Genomic DNA, 15,293 nt, shown 5'->3' with positions numbered 1-15,293 from the left:
TGAGGGTTTCACTTATAGTGCCTTTCTTTGACTCGTCTGCCATTTCCCTTTACGTTTGGTGTTGATGTCTTCATTGTTCGTATGGTCTGTACTACAATTAGTTGGTTTTTGGTTTATATAAATCGCCTCATTTATGCGTACTACACTATAACGGAGGACATCACTGTTCCCTGCACTAAGTCTTAACTGACAGCTACGGCGTCCCCGCCGACCTGTCATATTTCTGTTCTTTTTACTACTTTTCTAAGTTCCTGCTATGTGCTACTGCGCATGGCCTCCCTCTCTGGACTGACCAGGCCTGTCTTCATACCCGCCCCCCACCCACGTCATCTTACATTCCCATAAGAGGATCAGTTCTCTCGCCGCGTCGCCATTAGCCCCGTGTACTCCTGAGGACGCTACTAGTTAGTGAAACATGTCGGGGGGGCTCTGTTTATTTTAATTCCTGCCTTAGCTGAATTTACCTTGCGACTAGTTACATGGTATTTACTGGCTGTAACTGACCCCTTGTGTGTCGGCCAGCACTTACTCTCGTCTGTTTCAACACTTGCTGATCTCTTCAGTGAATTACCTCTACTTCAGCTCTAGGCAGTGACAGTTTTAAACCAATATATATGTGGTCTGTTTGTTTGCTATACGTAGCTTAATAAAAATTTGTAATTTATTCTTTACTATTAACGGGTGGTCAGGAAAAAGGGTTCTGTTTGCCTGCAGGCATCCCTCCTATTCATCACTTTTCTTGCCTCATGCCCAGATGTGAAGAGGCCTTTATCCTCCCACACAGACATATAACAAAATCTATTTACTTTTAAAAGGCAAAAAAAAACACAATACACAATTGAATAGATAAATACAAGAGGATTTACCTGTTTCCCATAAGAATCATGGACAGGTGAGATGATTCCTCCAATCACAATAAACCTTCCTGTTTTATGCAGGTAATCCCGGGCTCTCTCTGTAAAGGTAAATTAATTATGTTTATATAGTATATGATCTGTGATAAGTATCTACAGTAAATGCACTGCGGATGCTAAACACAAACACAGCAGATAAAATAGTGATGAGAGATTTGTCTGGACCTATAATTGAGCAAGGCTACAGTCAACCTCTCCCTAGCCTAACATGGCTGATAACAGAAAACAGTAGACTGAAAAAGTGATAGGGGCCTCATATTAGGCCCCCTTCACATCACGTTAATTGCCTTCTGTTGGAGGTATAGTCGGCAGGACACCCGACGCATACTATAACCCCCGACGGAAGGCTGCAACTTATTCCACTGTATATGCATACAGTGGGATATATTGCCCGAACAGCCCTGACACACTTGCAGAGCGCCCGGGGACAACAGCCCTGGGGAAGCTCCTGACATCACTGTACATATATGAACAGTGACGTAAGGAGTTTCCCCAGGGTCGGAGTCCTCGGGCAGAGCACTTCCTGAGGACGGCGGTGTTTCCTTCAGCTCTATGCAGGAAGCTCCAGTGACATAACTGTCCATATATTAAGTTACGTCACTGGAACTTCCCGACGTGTACGTTTAACATATACCTGTGACAAATGCAATGCAGTGGCATCTATCACCCATAGGCTACCATGGTAAAAAAATATGTATACATTTTGCAGTATACATTTTTTTTGCGGAATCCGTTAGGCTAGACTAGCGTAGTCTATTATGCTATTCCATCCTTCAAAAAAAGGTAATCTGATGTATACCAGCCTGATGGAGGCGAAAAGGAGACTCTTTTGACCTTCAACTGGCTAATGAAGCTCTATGGACACATTTATCAAGTACGTTGAGAGCTTTCCAGACATACACAATAAGAGTATGGCAAAAACGTGATGTGTAGGAGGCCTTATAGTGACAGTTAATTTGAATTTATTTCCCCTATGAATTCCTATCATAACTATGTATTAGGGTATTGCTACATATGCAAAAACCTAATCAGTGAGCCAACAATTTAAAAGGGTTGACCACTATGGACAGTGCCTTTTGGGAAGAAGGGTCACCCAGTGATTAGCTGTCATCTGTGAACCTGTTAGCAAGTGTTTAATTTCCCTGCAGCTCCACCACAGGAGAAATGAAGCATTACACAGTTCATATTGAAATCAATGTTCTGTCTGTATATTGCACGGATTTGGAGAGTCCTCCAGAGATCTACAGACTCTTTTTGTAGCTGTTCTCCCCTCCAGTTAATAGATGACAGTCGTGAATAGGAGGGCCTCCTCTATTAACTCACAATTCCATAGTAGTGTGGATTTTCTAAACCAGACAACCACTTACATAAAGAACGGATACAAGCAGTCAAAGTGAAATGAAAACATATGGCGATAAAAGCCTTTCTGATCCTTCTTCTCTCTTCTGCAAATGTGCTCTTATAAAAGAACAGTATGTTTTTAAATTAATTACATTTCAGATCATTGAAGCATCTTCAGTCCCTGTGAAAATAACCAATGTGGTGTGTGCAGCCTAACATGACATAAGGATCTGTATTGGATTAATCCAAAAGGAGTCCAATTAAATTAGTGAAATCCTAAGAGATTTCATGACCAGTGAGAATATATAAAGCAAGACAAGAACCAGATAATGACCACTTCAGTATTATAAAAATGTACTATCATTGCTACTGAAGACCCCTTAAAGTTTCTTAATGATTCTATACTTAAAGGGGCTCCATTCCTTTTTTTAATAAATGCAGATGCAGAACAGAATACAAAAAAAAAATCCTAACAATGTTAGATACAGAATGTTGAAAATTGTTCACTAAATATGTCTCTCTAAGGCTGGATTCACACGAGCATGTTACGTCCGTAATGGACGGAACGTATTTCGGCCGCAATTCCCGGACCGAACACAATGCAGGGAGCTGGGCTCCTAGCATCATAGTGATGTACGATGCTAGGAGTCCCTGCCTCTCCGTGGAACTACTGTCCCGTACTGAAAACATGATTACAGTACGGGACAGTTGTCCGGCAGCGAGGCAGGGACTCCTAGCATCGTACATAACTATGATGCTAGGAGCCCGGCTCCCTGCAGTGTGTTCGGTCCGGGACTTGCGGCCGAAATACGTTCCGTCCATTACGGACGTAATGTGCTCGTGTTAATCCAGCCTTATATTGCAGCTATGTGGGGCAATGAGTTTGTTTACATATCTATTTCCATACAGCATTCCATAAGGATGCAATACATACAGTGATTGATATTAAATGTATCAAGTATACATACTGTAAGTGGTCCTCCAAGTTACAATGATAACTTATTCTAGTATTTGTAACTTGAAAATATTGTAAATTAAGACCATAACTCTATGGAAAACTAGTAAGAAACTGCTAATACTGTGATATGAAAAGAGCGGGACAATATATATAGTTAAAGTAGAGATCAGTGCAATACATGTAGTACAGGTAGAGATCAGTCTAGTGCAATAAGTACAGATACAATACAGTACATGTAGTACAGGTAAAAAGCAGTACAATACATGTAATACAGGTAGATATTACTAAAATACATGTAATACAGGTAGAGTGCAGTACAGTACATTTGCACAGGTAGAGAGCAGTACATGTAGTACAGGTATAGAGCAGTACAGTACATGTAGTAAAGGTAGATAGCAGTACAGTACATGTAGTACAGGTAGATAGCAGTACAGTACATGTAGTACAGGTAGAGAGCAGTACAGTACATGTAGCACAGGTAGATAGCAGTACAGTACATGTAGTACAGGTAGAGGGCAGTACAGTACATGTAGTACAGGTAGAGAGCAGTACAGTACATGTAGTACAGGTAGAGAGCAGCACAGTACATGTAGTACAGGTAGAGAGAAGTACAGTACATGTAGAACAGTTAGAGAGCAGTACAGTACATGTAGTACAGGTAGATAGCAGTACAGTACATGTAGTACAGGTAGATAGCAGTACAGTACATATAGTACAGGTAGAGAGCAGTACAGTACATGTAGTACAGGTAGAGAGCAGCACAGTATATGTAGTACAGGTAGAGAGAAGTACAGTACATGTAGAACAGTTAGAGAGCAGTACAGTACATGTAGTACAGGTAGAGAGCAGTAGATTACATGTAGTACAGGTAGAGAGCAGCACAGTACATGTAGTACAGGTAGAGAGCAGTACAGTACAGTACATGTAGTACAGGTAGATAGCAGTATAGTACAGGTAGATAGCAGTACAGTATATGTAGTACAGGTAGATAGCAGTACAGTACATGTAGCACAGGTATATAGCAGTACATTACAGACAGCATTTTATTGTATTGTAGAAAGGTGCTACTAGACAGTCAATGAGAGCATGATGATCAGTTCTTCTTGCCCCCAATGTAATGCACTGATTGTCTGTTCACTGAAGCCAATCACGTGTTTTATCATCAGCACTGTCTAATTTGGAGCAGCAGTGCTTCCAAGGTTTTAAAACAACTTTCAGCATACAGTATATTGCATTACATAGCTGGTGCACATTTACTTCCATATGATATATTATTCTTTATATTGTTTTTTGTTCTTATGATGCATCTGACAAAACTCTATATCAGCAACACCTGGATTGGAAATGCAAGACCCTCTAAAAAAGTAATTTGGCTTTTTCATGATAAAATATTATAAACCATTAGGAGGCAAATGAAGCAAACTTAAAGTCAAGCTACACTTAAATATCAGGGAATTACATATACCGCACTTATACTTACTCCTCTTATCAGAATTGCTTTCTTTATGAGCTGAGCAATTGAACAAAGAAGAACAGTGGTGGGGAAATCAGATTCCCCAACATTGCTCCATGAATAAATCTATCCATAATTAATATCAATATATTGTTTTGTTTAGTCCATATAAAAGTCTTTGCATAATGTCATGTATGACATGATGATGATTATCTGTCAAGAACCAGCAGACATTTTCAGCACCGGGATGCTGGACAGCTCCCAGCTGGATACTCTTATTACAGAGCTTGAAGCCTGCATTGACTTGAAGACACTTTCTTAGTAAACAGGCAACGTTCACAAGAGCGTGGCAAATTTTACGCACGTCAAAAACACGCGTAAATCTGTCCGTGTGCGTTGCATTATGCATCCGTGTGGTTTGCGAGTGGCCTTTTTCACGCACTCGCAAGCCCTTTTTTTCCCTCAATGTAATTGGTGCGTAAAACACGGACAGCAACTAAGGTGGCAATTGTCGCCGTTGAAATAAAAAAAGATGTATCCAAAATATTTGGGCATGTGCAGGAGAAAATGCAATGTAAAAGCGGATTTAAAGCGCATTTATGTGGTGGGATTGCCCCAAAATTGTACAGTTCTGGAAAGAGGTTTTCAATCTTATATCTCAAATTTGTAGGCGAGTTATATCTCCATCACCTGAGTTGGGGATTTTCAATATATCTTTTGAAAATATCCCTCCAGAGTGCAGATGGATAGCTAACCAGATCCTAATCGTAGCAAGATCATTAATAGCTTTAATTTGGAAAGGAGAGAAAAATATGTCCATTCAGATGATAATTGCCAACGTGAATCGGCGCTATACCTATGAAGTATGCTTAGCGGATAGCGGAATACAAAATTTTCAACAAACTGCTAGAAAATGGTCGAGATGGCTATTCCTGATGGACTCAGACTCTAAGACAGGAAATAGCTGATATTTCTATTTTCTATATTATTATTATGGTTTTTGTTTTTTGCTTTTTCCCACCTTTTTTTGGGAGAGAGGGGGGGTTGGATGTGGCGCTAGAGAAAATATTTGAGAGCATTTCTATGCTACTGTAATGAATTTAAAATGTTTTGGAATATTGTGAATATGTATAAAATTACAATGCAATAGCACTGGTTTAAAAAAAAAAAAAACCACGATGTGGATCCATGTGCTGTCCATGGTTTTCACGCCCCCTCTGACTTCAATGAGTGGCTAGGTTCGTGAAAACGCACCAAAATAGGACATACGTTTTAAGCATGTGTGAATAGCCCCATTGAAATCAATGGGGCCGTGTGCTGTGCGTTGTTTCAACGCACAGCACATGGATGAGATTCACACTTGTGTGAATGAGCCCTAAGGGAAAACCAACATGTATTTCTGCTCCTAGTTGATTGCAGAGATCTATAATTCTATCTTTAGCTGCTACAAATTATTAATATTACAGTTCTTATACTGTATGATCTCTGTGAAAAACCGTATGTTCATTAAATTTTCTTACTAATATAGCTTGCTAGCTAAAAGTAATGGTACAGTGTTTCACCCACAACCAACAGATCTCTTTTTTTAAAATTCCAGAATACATATTTGTTAATTTACTAAATCTACTTCACTATCCGCAATAAAAAGAACCAATCACCAGGACAGGTTCTCTACCAATAACAACATCTGTACTACTATATGTCCAACTGTAGCCATTAAAAGGCCCCCTGAAGTGGCAATTTGGGGGTCATAAAATATAGGCCTGGCCCCTGACTTAATAGCAGAGTCGTTTACGTTCTTATCCCCAATGCAAAAGCTGTAAATAATCTTATGTCACAGTACATGGATAGCAATAAGTTTAGTAAGAATTATGGTTATTGTAAACAGTGATGTCATAGCATGGCAATAATGATCACAATTATGTCACAGTATGGGAGAAATGCACATAGTGATGTCACAGAACAGGGATAATGTCATAGAACAGGGATATAAACATAGTAATGTCACAGTTCTAGGCATCATAATGCAAGGATAATGCACACAGTAATGTCACAGTACAGAGATAATTAATGCCATGATGTCACAGCAAAGGCGTAATGAACAGCATCATACTACAAGGATAATGCACACAATGATGTCACAGCACAGGCATAATGGATGCAGTATCTTAATACAAGTATAATGCATACAGTGATGTCACAGGACAGGGATAATTAATACAGTGATGTCAACGCACAGGTGTAATAAACAGTGATATCACAGTACATATAATAAACATTGCTATTGCATTATGTCAATATTGTGCCCTCAAAGGCCCTAGGTGCAACTCCAACATCTGAATCACCTGTAACTATGCCCCTGCTCCCTAGAAACACTACTCTGCTTCTCAGGTGTCAGGGCTTCAGGCAAATGTATCTTGTGGCAAGCTAATCCCCCTATTGGCACTCCAATAGTCCATTTAATGAGTGCAATTGTATTATCTAATTTAGCAGCAATAGGACTTCTGCAAAGTGCTCCACATGTAAAGGGACTTGTTCAATTGGCAAGATCATTTTAATAAAATTCAAAACACAAAATGGCTATTTTTTGTGTTTTTAGTCTTATTATATGTCCCACTTCTTTTCTGTGGTTAAGATCATTTTAATGCAGCATTTCTGAACTAAAATGCTGATTCTGTTACAATTACCCCACTGAAAACAAGATTTCTACATCACGGGCAGAGAATAAAGGACATGTAACCAAAACCAGTGTTAATACTTTTGTGCGCCCAATTTCTGCCCTAGCGTTATCATGAACATCAATTGTCCTCTCAGTAGGGTTAGCAAGGAACTGTTATGACATTCTCCTGACATTATAGATGAGGACATAAGACATTAGACAGATTTACATGGAGCTAATCAATAAATCAATTTATTCTGTTAGAGCCATTATACAGAAAAAAAAAACTGAAGTAAGGAGAACATGACAACACGAGGGAATAAAGAGCTGTTCACTACACAAAACATAAAGACTGGACAATGTAAATAAATTCAGACCATAAAAAAACCCAAAAGCAACCAAACTGCCTATAATTCTAATGGATGATACTGAATAGCCACTAAATATTACATCCATGTCCCCTTATTATGTGACACATTGATAGTGTCCTCTGATAGCTACACCCAGTGTTGCTTGGAAACTGTCTGACTGAATCTATTTCTACATGGAATATCACATTTCACATGAATGCAAACATTGCGAAAAATATACAATGCAACAGCAATGTTCGCTCTACGGCTTAGTTCACATCTGTGTCGGGACTCTGTTCAATGGGTTCCGTCGGACCTTACTGTCAGGGGAACCCATGAGCGGAATCCAAACTGAAACAAACGGAAACCATAAGTTTCCATTTGCATCACCATTTCAATGGTGATGAATTCCGGTCCTAATAGTTTCCGTTTGTCATCATTGTGTAAAGGTTCTGTAGTTTTGACGGAATGAATAGTGCAGTAGAGTACGGTATTGATTCTGTCAAAACGACAGAACCCTTACACAACGGTGACAAACGAAAATCATTTGCACCGGATCCATCACCATTGAAATCAATAGTGATGCAAACCGAAACCTATGGTTTCTGTTAGTTTCAGTTTGAATTCGGTTCTCTTGACGGAAAGCTCAGACGGAACCCATAAACGGAGTCTCGACGCAGATGTGAACAAAGCCTAAGTTGTGGAGTTAAGGGGATGTTCTAATAAGAACTTTTAGAAAAACCCATCAACTAGAGCACTAGAAATGAGAATATGCGGTTTGCACAGAGTCAGGCCCCATGCACACGACCGTGCCCGCAATCACGGCCCGCGATTGCGGGCACGGCCGGCCGCTGACTGACAGCCGCATTTTCGGGCTGTGCTCCCATACAAAGTATGGGAGCACGGCCCGCAAAATGCGAAAGAACGGACATGTTCCATAATTCCCGGAACATTTCCACGGCACTGACACCCTTCCGTAGTGCTACGGAAAGGTGTCAGTGTTCAATGAAAGTGAATGGCTCCGTTTTTGCGGACCGCAATTGCGGTCCGCAAAAACGGAGGTTTTTTGCTGTCGTGTGCATGGGGCCTTAGGGCTTGATCTAATGTTTTGAGGATGGAAGCAATTGTCTACACAGCTGTTGAAAGAACATGAATATCTGTCTACTAATGTGAAATCACCAATGATATTGTGGATTTGCTTAGTCTACCAGGTAGAACCCCCAAGGCACATACCCAAGTCTTAGAGACGCCATCCAACCCCTTTCAGTGGTTTCAGTGACTTGGTACTACTACACTTTTGTATTTGGACAGTTAATAATATATAGCGATTGGAGAATTACTAGTCTTACAATGGCACCGTTTTTACTGTATACTAGCTTAGCAGAAATGCCATTGTCTTGTGGAGTAATAGACTTTAGTTGCTCTTTTAGACAATAGTCCCATAGTTAAAGGAAGGAAGTAGTTACATTTGGTTCACAGCGACTGGCTAGTCCATAATTCAAAATGTGTACTAGGCAATATAAATGACCAGAATAGCTGCTAAGTTCAAATCACTTAACACTGAATGAAGAGCACAAGGGAGGAAGTCAATCATTCTTGAATGGGGTTTACAAGCTTAGGAAAAAAATAAATAAATAAAAAAGTCCCTAGATGTATCTGAATGCTAACAAGAGATAAGCGACATTTCGACCCGTTACAGTGGCTGGGCCTTTTCAAGCTAATTCACTTGAAGGGGACAATGCTGCAATACCTCGCACAGCCACTATGACAGTAATGGCGTGTGCAAGTACAAACAGAAATAATGAAGAAGCTGCAGTCCTCTTATGAGCGCTGTGGCCCCTATAAACAGCTAATCGGCAGGGCTGACGAGAGTCGGACCCCCACCGATCTAATATTGATGGCCTAATTTAAGGTCTCTCTTGCAAAAATGGCTTATGCAATTGAATAGAATCCAATGTACCTTGAATGTATCCTACTTTAAGGAAAGCAGGCAGACTAAAGAATGAAGTTGGTAGTGAATACATACTATAGGATAGATCTGGTTATTTCATACGTCTTTCAGGATAATAAGCTATGCAGCTACAATTGTATCTCATGCATTGTAGTCATTTCTCATCCTGATAAATTCGACCAGTGACGTCAGCCTAACACAATTTGCAAGTAATAATTAATTAAACCGAACCTGCATTGGAGGAACATGTTCAGACTCATTATTTATTAATCATAAGACCTTTACTGATAAGAAGGCGTCTGACCTCTGTCATATGCATAATGAACATACCTTTACCATACATCTACTATTTCTGGTTTTGTGGTTTGGGGTTGAGAAATAAGTATAGTATTAAAATCAGAAAGCAAAGAATCAATACGGTAGCTCCCAAAAATTTTAGATAAAATACCACTGATCTATTAACCCTTTCAGGACCAAGGTAATTTTGGCCCTTGAGGACTAGCCCCATTTTTTCAAATCTGACATGTATTATTTTATGTAGTAATAACTCTGGAATGCTTTTGCCTATCCAAGCGATTCTGAGATTGTTTTCTCGTGACATATTGTACTTTATGGTAGTGGAAAAATTTGGTCACTAAATTCATAGCTTATTTGTGATAAACACCAAAATGTAAAGAAAATGTGCAAAAATTATAATTTTTCGAATTTTTAATGTATCTACTTGTAAAACAGATAGTAATACCACACAAAATTGTTGCTAATTAACATCCCCCATATGTCTACTTTATATTTGCATTGTTTCTTGAACATTATTTTATTTTTCTAGGACGTTACAAGGCTTCGAACTTTAGCAGCAATTTTTCACATTTTCAAGAAAATTTCAAAAGGCTGTTTTTCAAGGACCAGTTCAGATCAGAAGTGGCTTTGAGGGCCTTATGTACTAGATAGACCCCATAAATCACCCCATTTTAAAAACTGCACGCCTCAAAGTATTCAAAACAGGATTCAGAAAATTTCTTAACCCTGTGGGCGTTTCACAGGAATTAAAGCAAAATAGAGGTGTTATTTACAAATTTCATTTTTTTTGCCCAAATTCATTTGTAATAAAAAAAAATCTGTAACACAGAAGGTCTTATCAGAGAAACGCAACTCAATATTTATTGCCTAGATTCTGCAGTTTTTAGAAATATCCCAAATGTAACTCTAGTGTGGTAATGGACTGAAGCACAGGCCTCAGAAGCAAAGGAGCACCTTGAGGATTTTGGGGACTCCCTTTTTTAGAATATATTTTAGGCACCATGTCAGGTTTGAAGAGGTCTTGTGGTGCCAAAACAAGCGGTTTTGGAAACTACACACCTCAAGGAATTTATCTAGGGGTATAGTTAGCATCTTTACCCGACAGGTCTTTTGCTATATTTATTGGAGTTTGTCTGGGAAAATGAAAATCTACTTTTTTTCTGAAAAAAAATATAAAAAAATAAGTTTTACAAGGAATAAAGAATAAAAAGCACCCCAAAACTTGTAAAGCTATTTCTCCCGATTACGGCAATACCCCATATGTGGTAATACACTGCTGTTTGGACCCATGGCAGAGCTCAGAAGGGAAGGAGCGCCATTTGGATTTTGGAGCGTCCGAGCCACCCGCTGTGCAGGGAAATGCAGCATGGGGCCGACTGCAGTGCCCTGCACAGTCAATAGCGCCGCTGTGCAGGAAAAACTTAGAAGGGGACACAGCGCTAAATCAGAGCTGCATCCCCTCCATTCTCAGGATCGCTGGGGGTCCCAAACGTCAGCACCGCATCGATCATAAAGTAATGGCATATCCTTTATATGCCATGACTATATAATACGGGAATAACACTTCAAGCTGTGAGAATTCTCCTATATAAAAAAGAAATGGAGGTCACTAGAGATGAAGCAGGTAAATAAATGTTTGACTACATAAAGGCTATTATGCTGGTAGTTTATCCAGGTCATCTGAAAGCATTTTTCATGGACACAGAGATATATGCATCAGTTCAGAAATCATTTTAGCCGCCTGGTAAGCGCCTCTATTTAAATTGCTTATTTGCTCCCATGTATTTAACCTGATCCTTTCACAGAAATATTCTCTGAATCGGCACTATTAAATTTAGACACACTCTACCATGGACTGACATTCAATATTTTTATGTTGCATGGATCAGATTACTAAACCAGAGAGCACGAGCAACTGAGATGATCAAATGGGAGAAGGTGCAAGAAAATGTCAAATTTTTGCAGAGGCAGGCTGGTGAGATGTTCAATAACATGAGAATGCAGCTGGGTGCTGGAAAGTGAGTGCATCGTCAAGGGAAGCAGTGGTGTCAATCACTATTCTGCTAGCCGGAAAAGAAGCCATCAACGGGCTAAAGAAATATTTCAAGCAGACAAAGAGGTCTTGCATTTTTTAGTGTAGGCTATGAAAATGAATAATTGCTATTTTCGGCTACAATTTATAAAATTCAAATCAAACTTATAATAGCTTCTATTACAAGAAGCCCTTTATAGATTGCAGCCATGGAGGAAACATTGTTTACTGGGGTTAAAGGATATTAGAAAAACATAGCTTCTTTCGTCCAGAAACAGAGCCACACTTCAATTAGGACTGAGCTGCAATACCAGACCCAGCCCATGGAAAAGAGTGGCACTGTTCCTAGAAGAAAGCAGCCATGTTTTTCTTATCTCATACAACTCTTTTTATCATGGGATTTAGTTAAGAATTTTTGTATTTGTTCTTTAGCACTGTTTGTCCTTATCTTCCAGATTTATGAGCTGAATTCCAGAATTACAATGAAATCCATATCTCCCAATAATCCTACATTGCGTGAAATTTTAAGCTCTGTCCATCCCACCAGGAATGCCCACCACATTACCTAGAGAAGCTCTTTTTTATGCAAAACTGCATATGCCCCATTTTTTTTTTGTGATCCCATTTGAAGGCATGGAAAAATCGACCCAAGCACATCAACAAGAGGCAGCATGGGGCAGAATATAAAACTGTATAGCATTGCAGATTTACATGGCAGACAAGGTATTTGGACGGCAGGTCTGGAAAGTGCCCACATCCTTATGTGAACTGTAACTGCTGTTAATAACGGTATTCATCTAACATCCATTAACAGCATTGAAATTCAATACATGACTGAATAGACATAACATACACATCACAAAAGGACAATTCAGGACTTAAAGGGTTTGTCCACGACCGGACAACTGATGACCAATCCACCGGACAACTGATGACCTATCCATCATATACAGTATATGATCAGTGGGGGTCCGACACCCGGACCCCGCACCGATCAGCTGCTCCTGCTGCCTCCGGGCACTGGATGGAATAGCGGCCGAGCTGCAATTCTGCAAAACGGGGTCCGGGTGTCAGACCAGCACCGATCATATACTGATGACCTATCCTGTGGTTAGGTCATCATTTGTTATGTCATGGAAAACCCCTAAGTTGTTCAGTTTCAGCAAATAATGGTTTTTTTTGTATAATTAAAAGTTATACAATTTTCCAATATACTCTCTGTATTAATTCTTCATTGGTTCTTCAAGATCTCTGCTTGTTGTTATTCAGTAGGAACATTCATTGTTTACTTCCAGTGTATACAATTCTGTTCATAGTCATGTGATGGACACGCAGGTGAGGGATCATTAGCTCACAGCTCTGGGATCATTAGGACACAGCTCTGATACACATAATGTAACGAGCCGTGCACCTGTGTGTCCATCACATGACCATGGACAGGATATTATCCACTGGAATGTTCCTACTGAATAACAAGTAAAGATCTTGAAAATGGTGAGGAATTCATTCAAAAAGTATATTGGAAAAATTGTATAAGTTTTAAATATCAAAAAAACAACAACACAGAGTTAATTTTCTGAAACCGGACAACCCCTTCAATTTAGAGGTATTTCATTTTTTATTTTAGGGTAAAATTCAAGTTAAAACACAACTCTGTATCAAAGCTAATACACGGCGTTTACTTTTTGGTTATGTGATGGTTTTCCTGACTCGTAAAACATTGGGCATCCTTTATTAAATCTGTCTAAGGCCCTATGCACATGGCAGAGTTATGTGCACAGAAGCACACAGAGTCCCTGTGGCTCTGCAGCCCGCTGTGTGGTGCCTCTATATAGAGCCGCATTACAGAGATATTCTCTCCTAGAAGCAATGGAAGCTCTATGGGAGATTATCTCCACAATGCAGTATCTGATGAAAATGGCACAATTTTTATCTGTCGGATTTATGCGGAATCCATCAGGAAAAAATTCTGTAAGCCTCTGTAGAAAATCAGAGCCATATGAAGGTACAGTAAATAAAACTCCACAGACTTCTATGGGTGCAGCTGTAATACAGCAGTATGCAGGAGCCCTAACAGAAAAATCTGGCATTGCTGCCCATAGCAACCAATTACAGTGCAGTTTTAATTTTTCCAGAGCGGTTTAAAAAAAATAAAACTGCACTCTGATTGGTTGCCATGAACAACAATGCCTGCTTTTCTGCTAGACAGTTTTGTTAAATGAGACCCATTGAGACTGTATTTATCGCCATCAGAAGAGATAATTCTCACCAAATATTTTCAATTTTGCTCATTTACAAACTGTAAAGGGATCGGGTACATTGAATAGAGTAAGGGTATGTGCACACACACTAATTACGTCCGTAAGTGACGGACGTATTTTGGCCGCAAGTACCGGACCGAACACACTGCAGGGAGCCGGGCTCCTAGCATCATACTTGTGTACGACGCTAGGAGTCCCTGCCTCGCTGCAGGACAACTGTCACGTACTGTAATCATGTTTTCAGTACGGGACAGTTGTCCTGCAGCGAGGCAGGGACTCCTAGCATCGTACATAAGTATGATGCTAGGAGCCCGGCTCCCTGCACTGTGTTCGGTCCGGGACTTGCGGCCAAAATACGTCCGTCAATTACGGACGTAATTAGTGTGTGTGCACATACCCTAAGCAATGCTCCTACTGACTTAATAGACAAAATATTGGCAGGAAAACACGTTGGGGCCAAATATTAAAAAGAAAATAAGTCAGCAAAAAAAAAAGAATAAAAACATTATTTGTCTCATTGCCTACATTTTAAAGGGAATGAGACAAATAATGTGTGTATAAATTTTTTTAATATTGTAGCTATTTATTTTTTTATTTTTAAAAAACTAGCCCGGGGGCTGCCATAGTGCATAATAAAATATTCTTTCTGCAAAAACAGACGGGAAGTGTCTGTGTGCTTTATTGCAGCTGCACTGAAGGGAAGATGTTTGACAGAAAAGTGTCCATAGACTGGCCATATATTTTGGATTTCATATGGCCCTTTTGTGAGCGATGTTCAAGGTTGGTTTTTAAAGGATGTAAATTTTGAACAACTCTATATGTTAAATAATTCACTTATCAATCTCTTCCTAGATGTGTGGCCTGAACAGGGATTCTATTGATGGAATGTAGATCTGTTGCTTGGTATGAAAGACTTTCCAAAGACTGCACCCAACAATGACTGACAAATATCAAATACGGCAGAACAATTTTTCCACAGATATCTGCCTTTAGTCAGTGTCCGTCATGCTCGTTCTTGCCCAAAAAAGTCTAATATGGTCTAAATCTGCTTAATAAAGTCTCTAGTCAGAGATGGAA

General features: G+C 39.6%; 1 protein-coding gene across 1 annotated transcript in view; it reads right to left on the bottom strand.

Annotated features, from left to right (window-relative positions):
- The window catches only part of NMNAT2 (nicotinamide nucleotide adenylyltransferase 2), a 44,207-nt gene that overhangs the window by 19,209 nt on the left and 9,705 nt on the right, over positions 1-15,293 (bottom strand). The window contains exon 2 of the mRNA XM_075833123.1: positions 867-955. Within this exon, the coding sequence (XP_075689238.1) occupies positions 867-955 (89 nt within the window). The remainder of the gene's footprint in view (positions 1-866; positions 956-15,293) is intronic.

The sequence above is a fragment of the Rhinoderma darwinii genome, chromosome 7, assembly GCF_050947455.1.
Source record: "Rhinoderma darwinii isolate aRhiDar2 chromosome 7, aRhiDar2.hap1, whole genome shotgun sequence".
NCBI lineage: Eukaryota > Metazoa > Chordata > Amphibia > Anura > Rhinodermatidae > Rhinoderma > Rhinoderma darwinii.
Note: the sequence above shows the minus strand (reverse complement) of the source record. Positions and strands in the feature narration are given on the sequence as shown.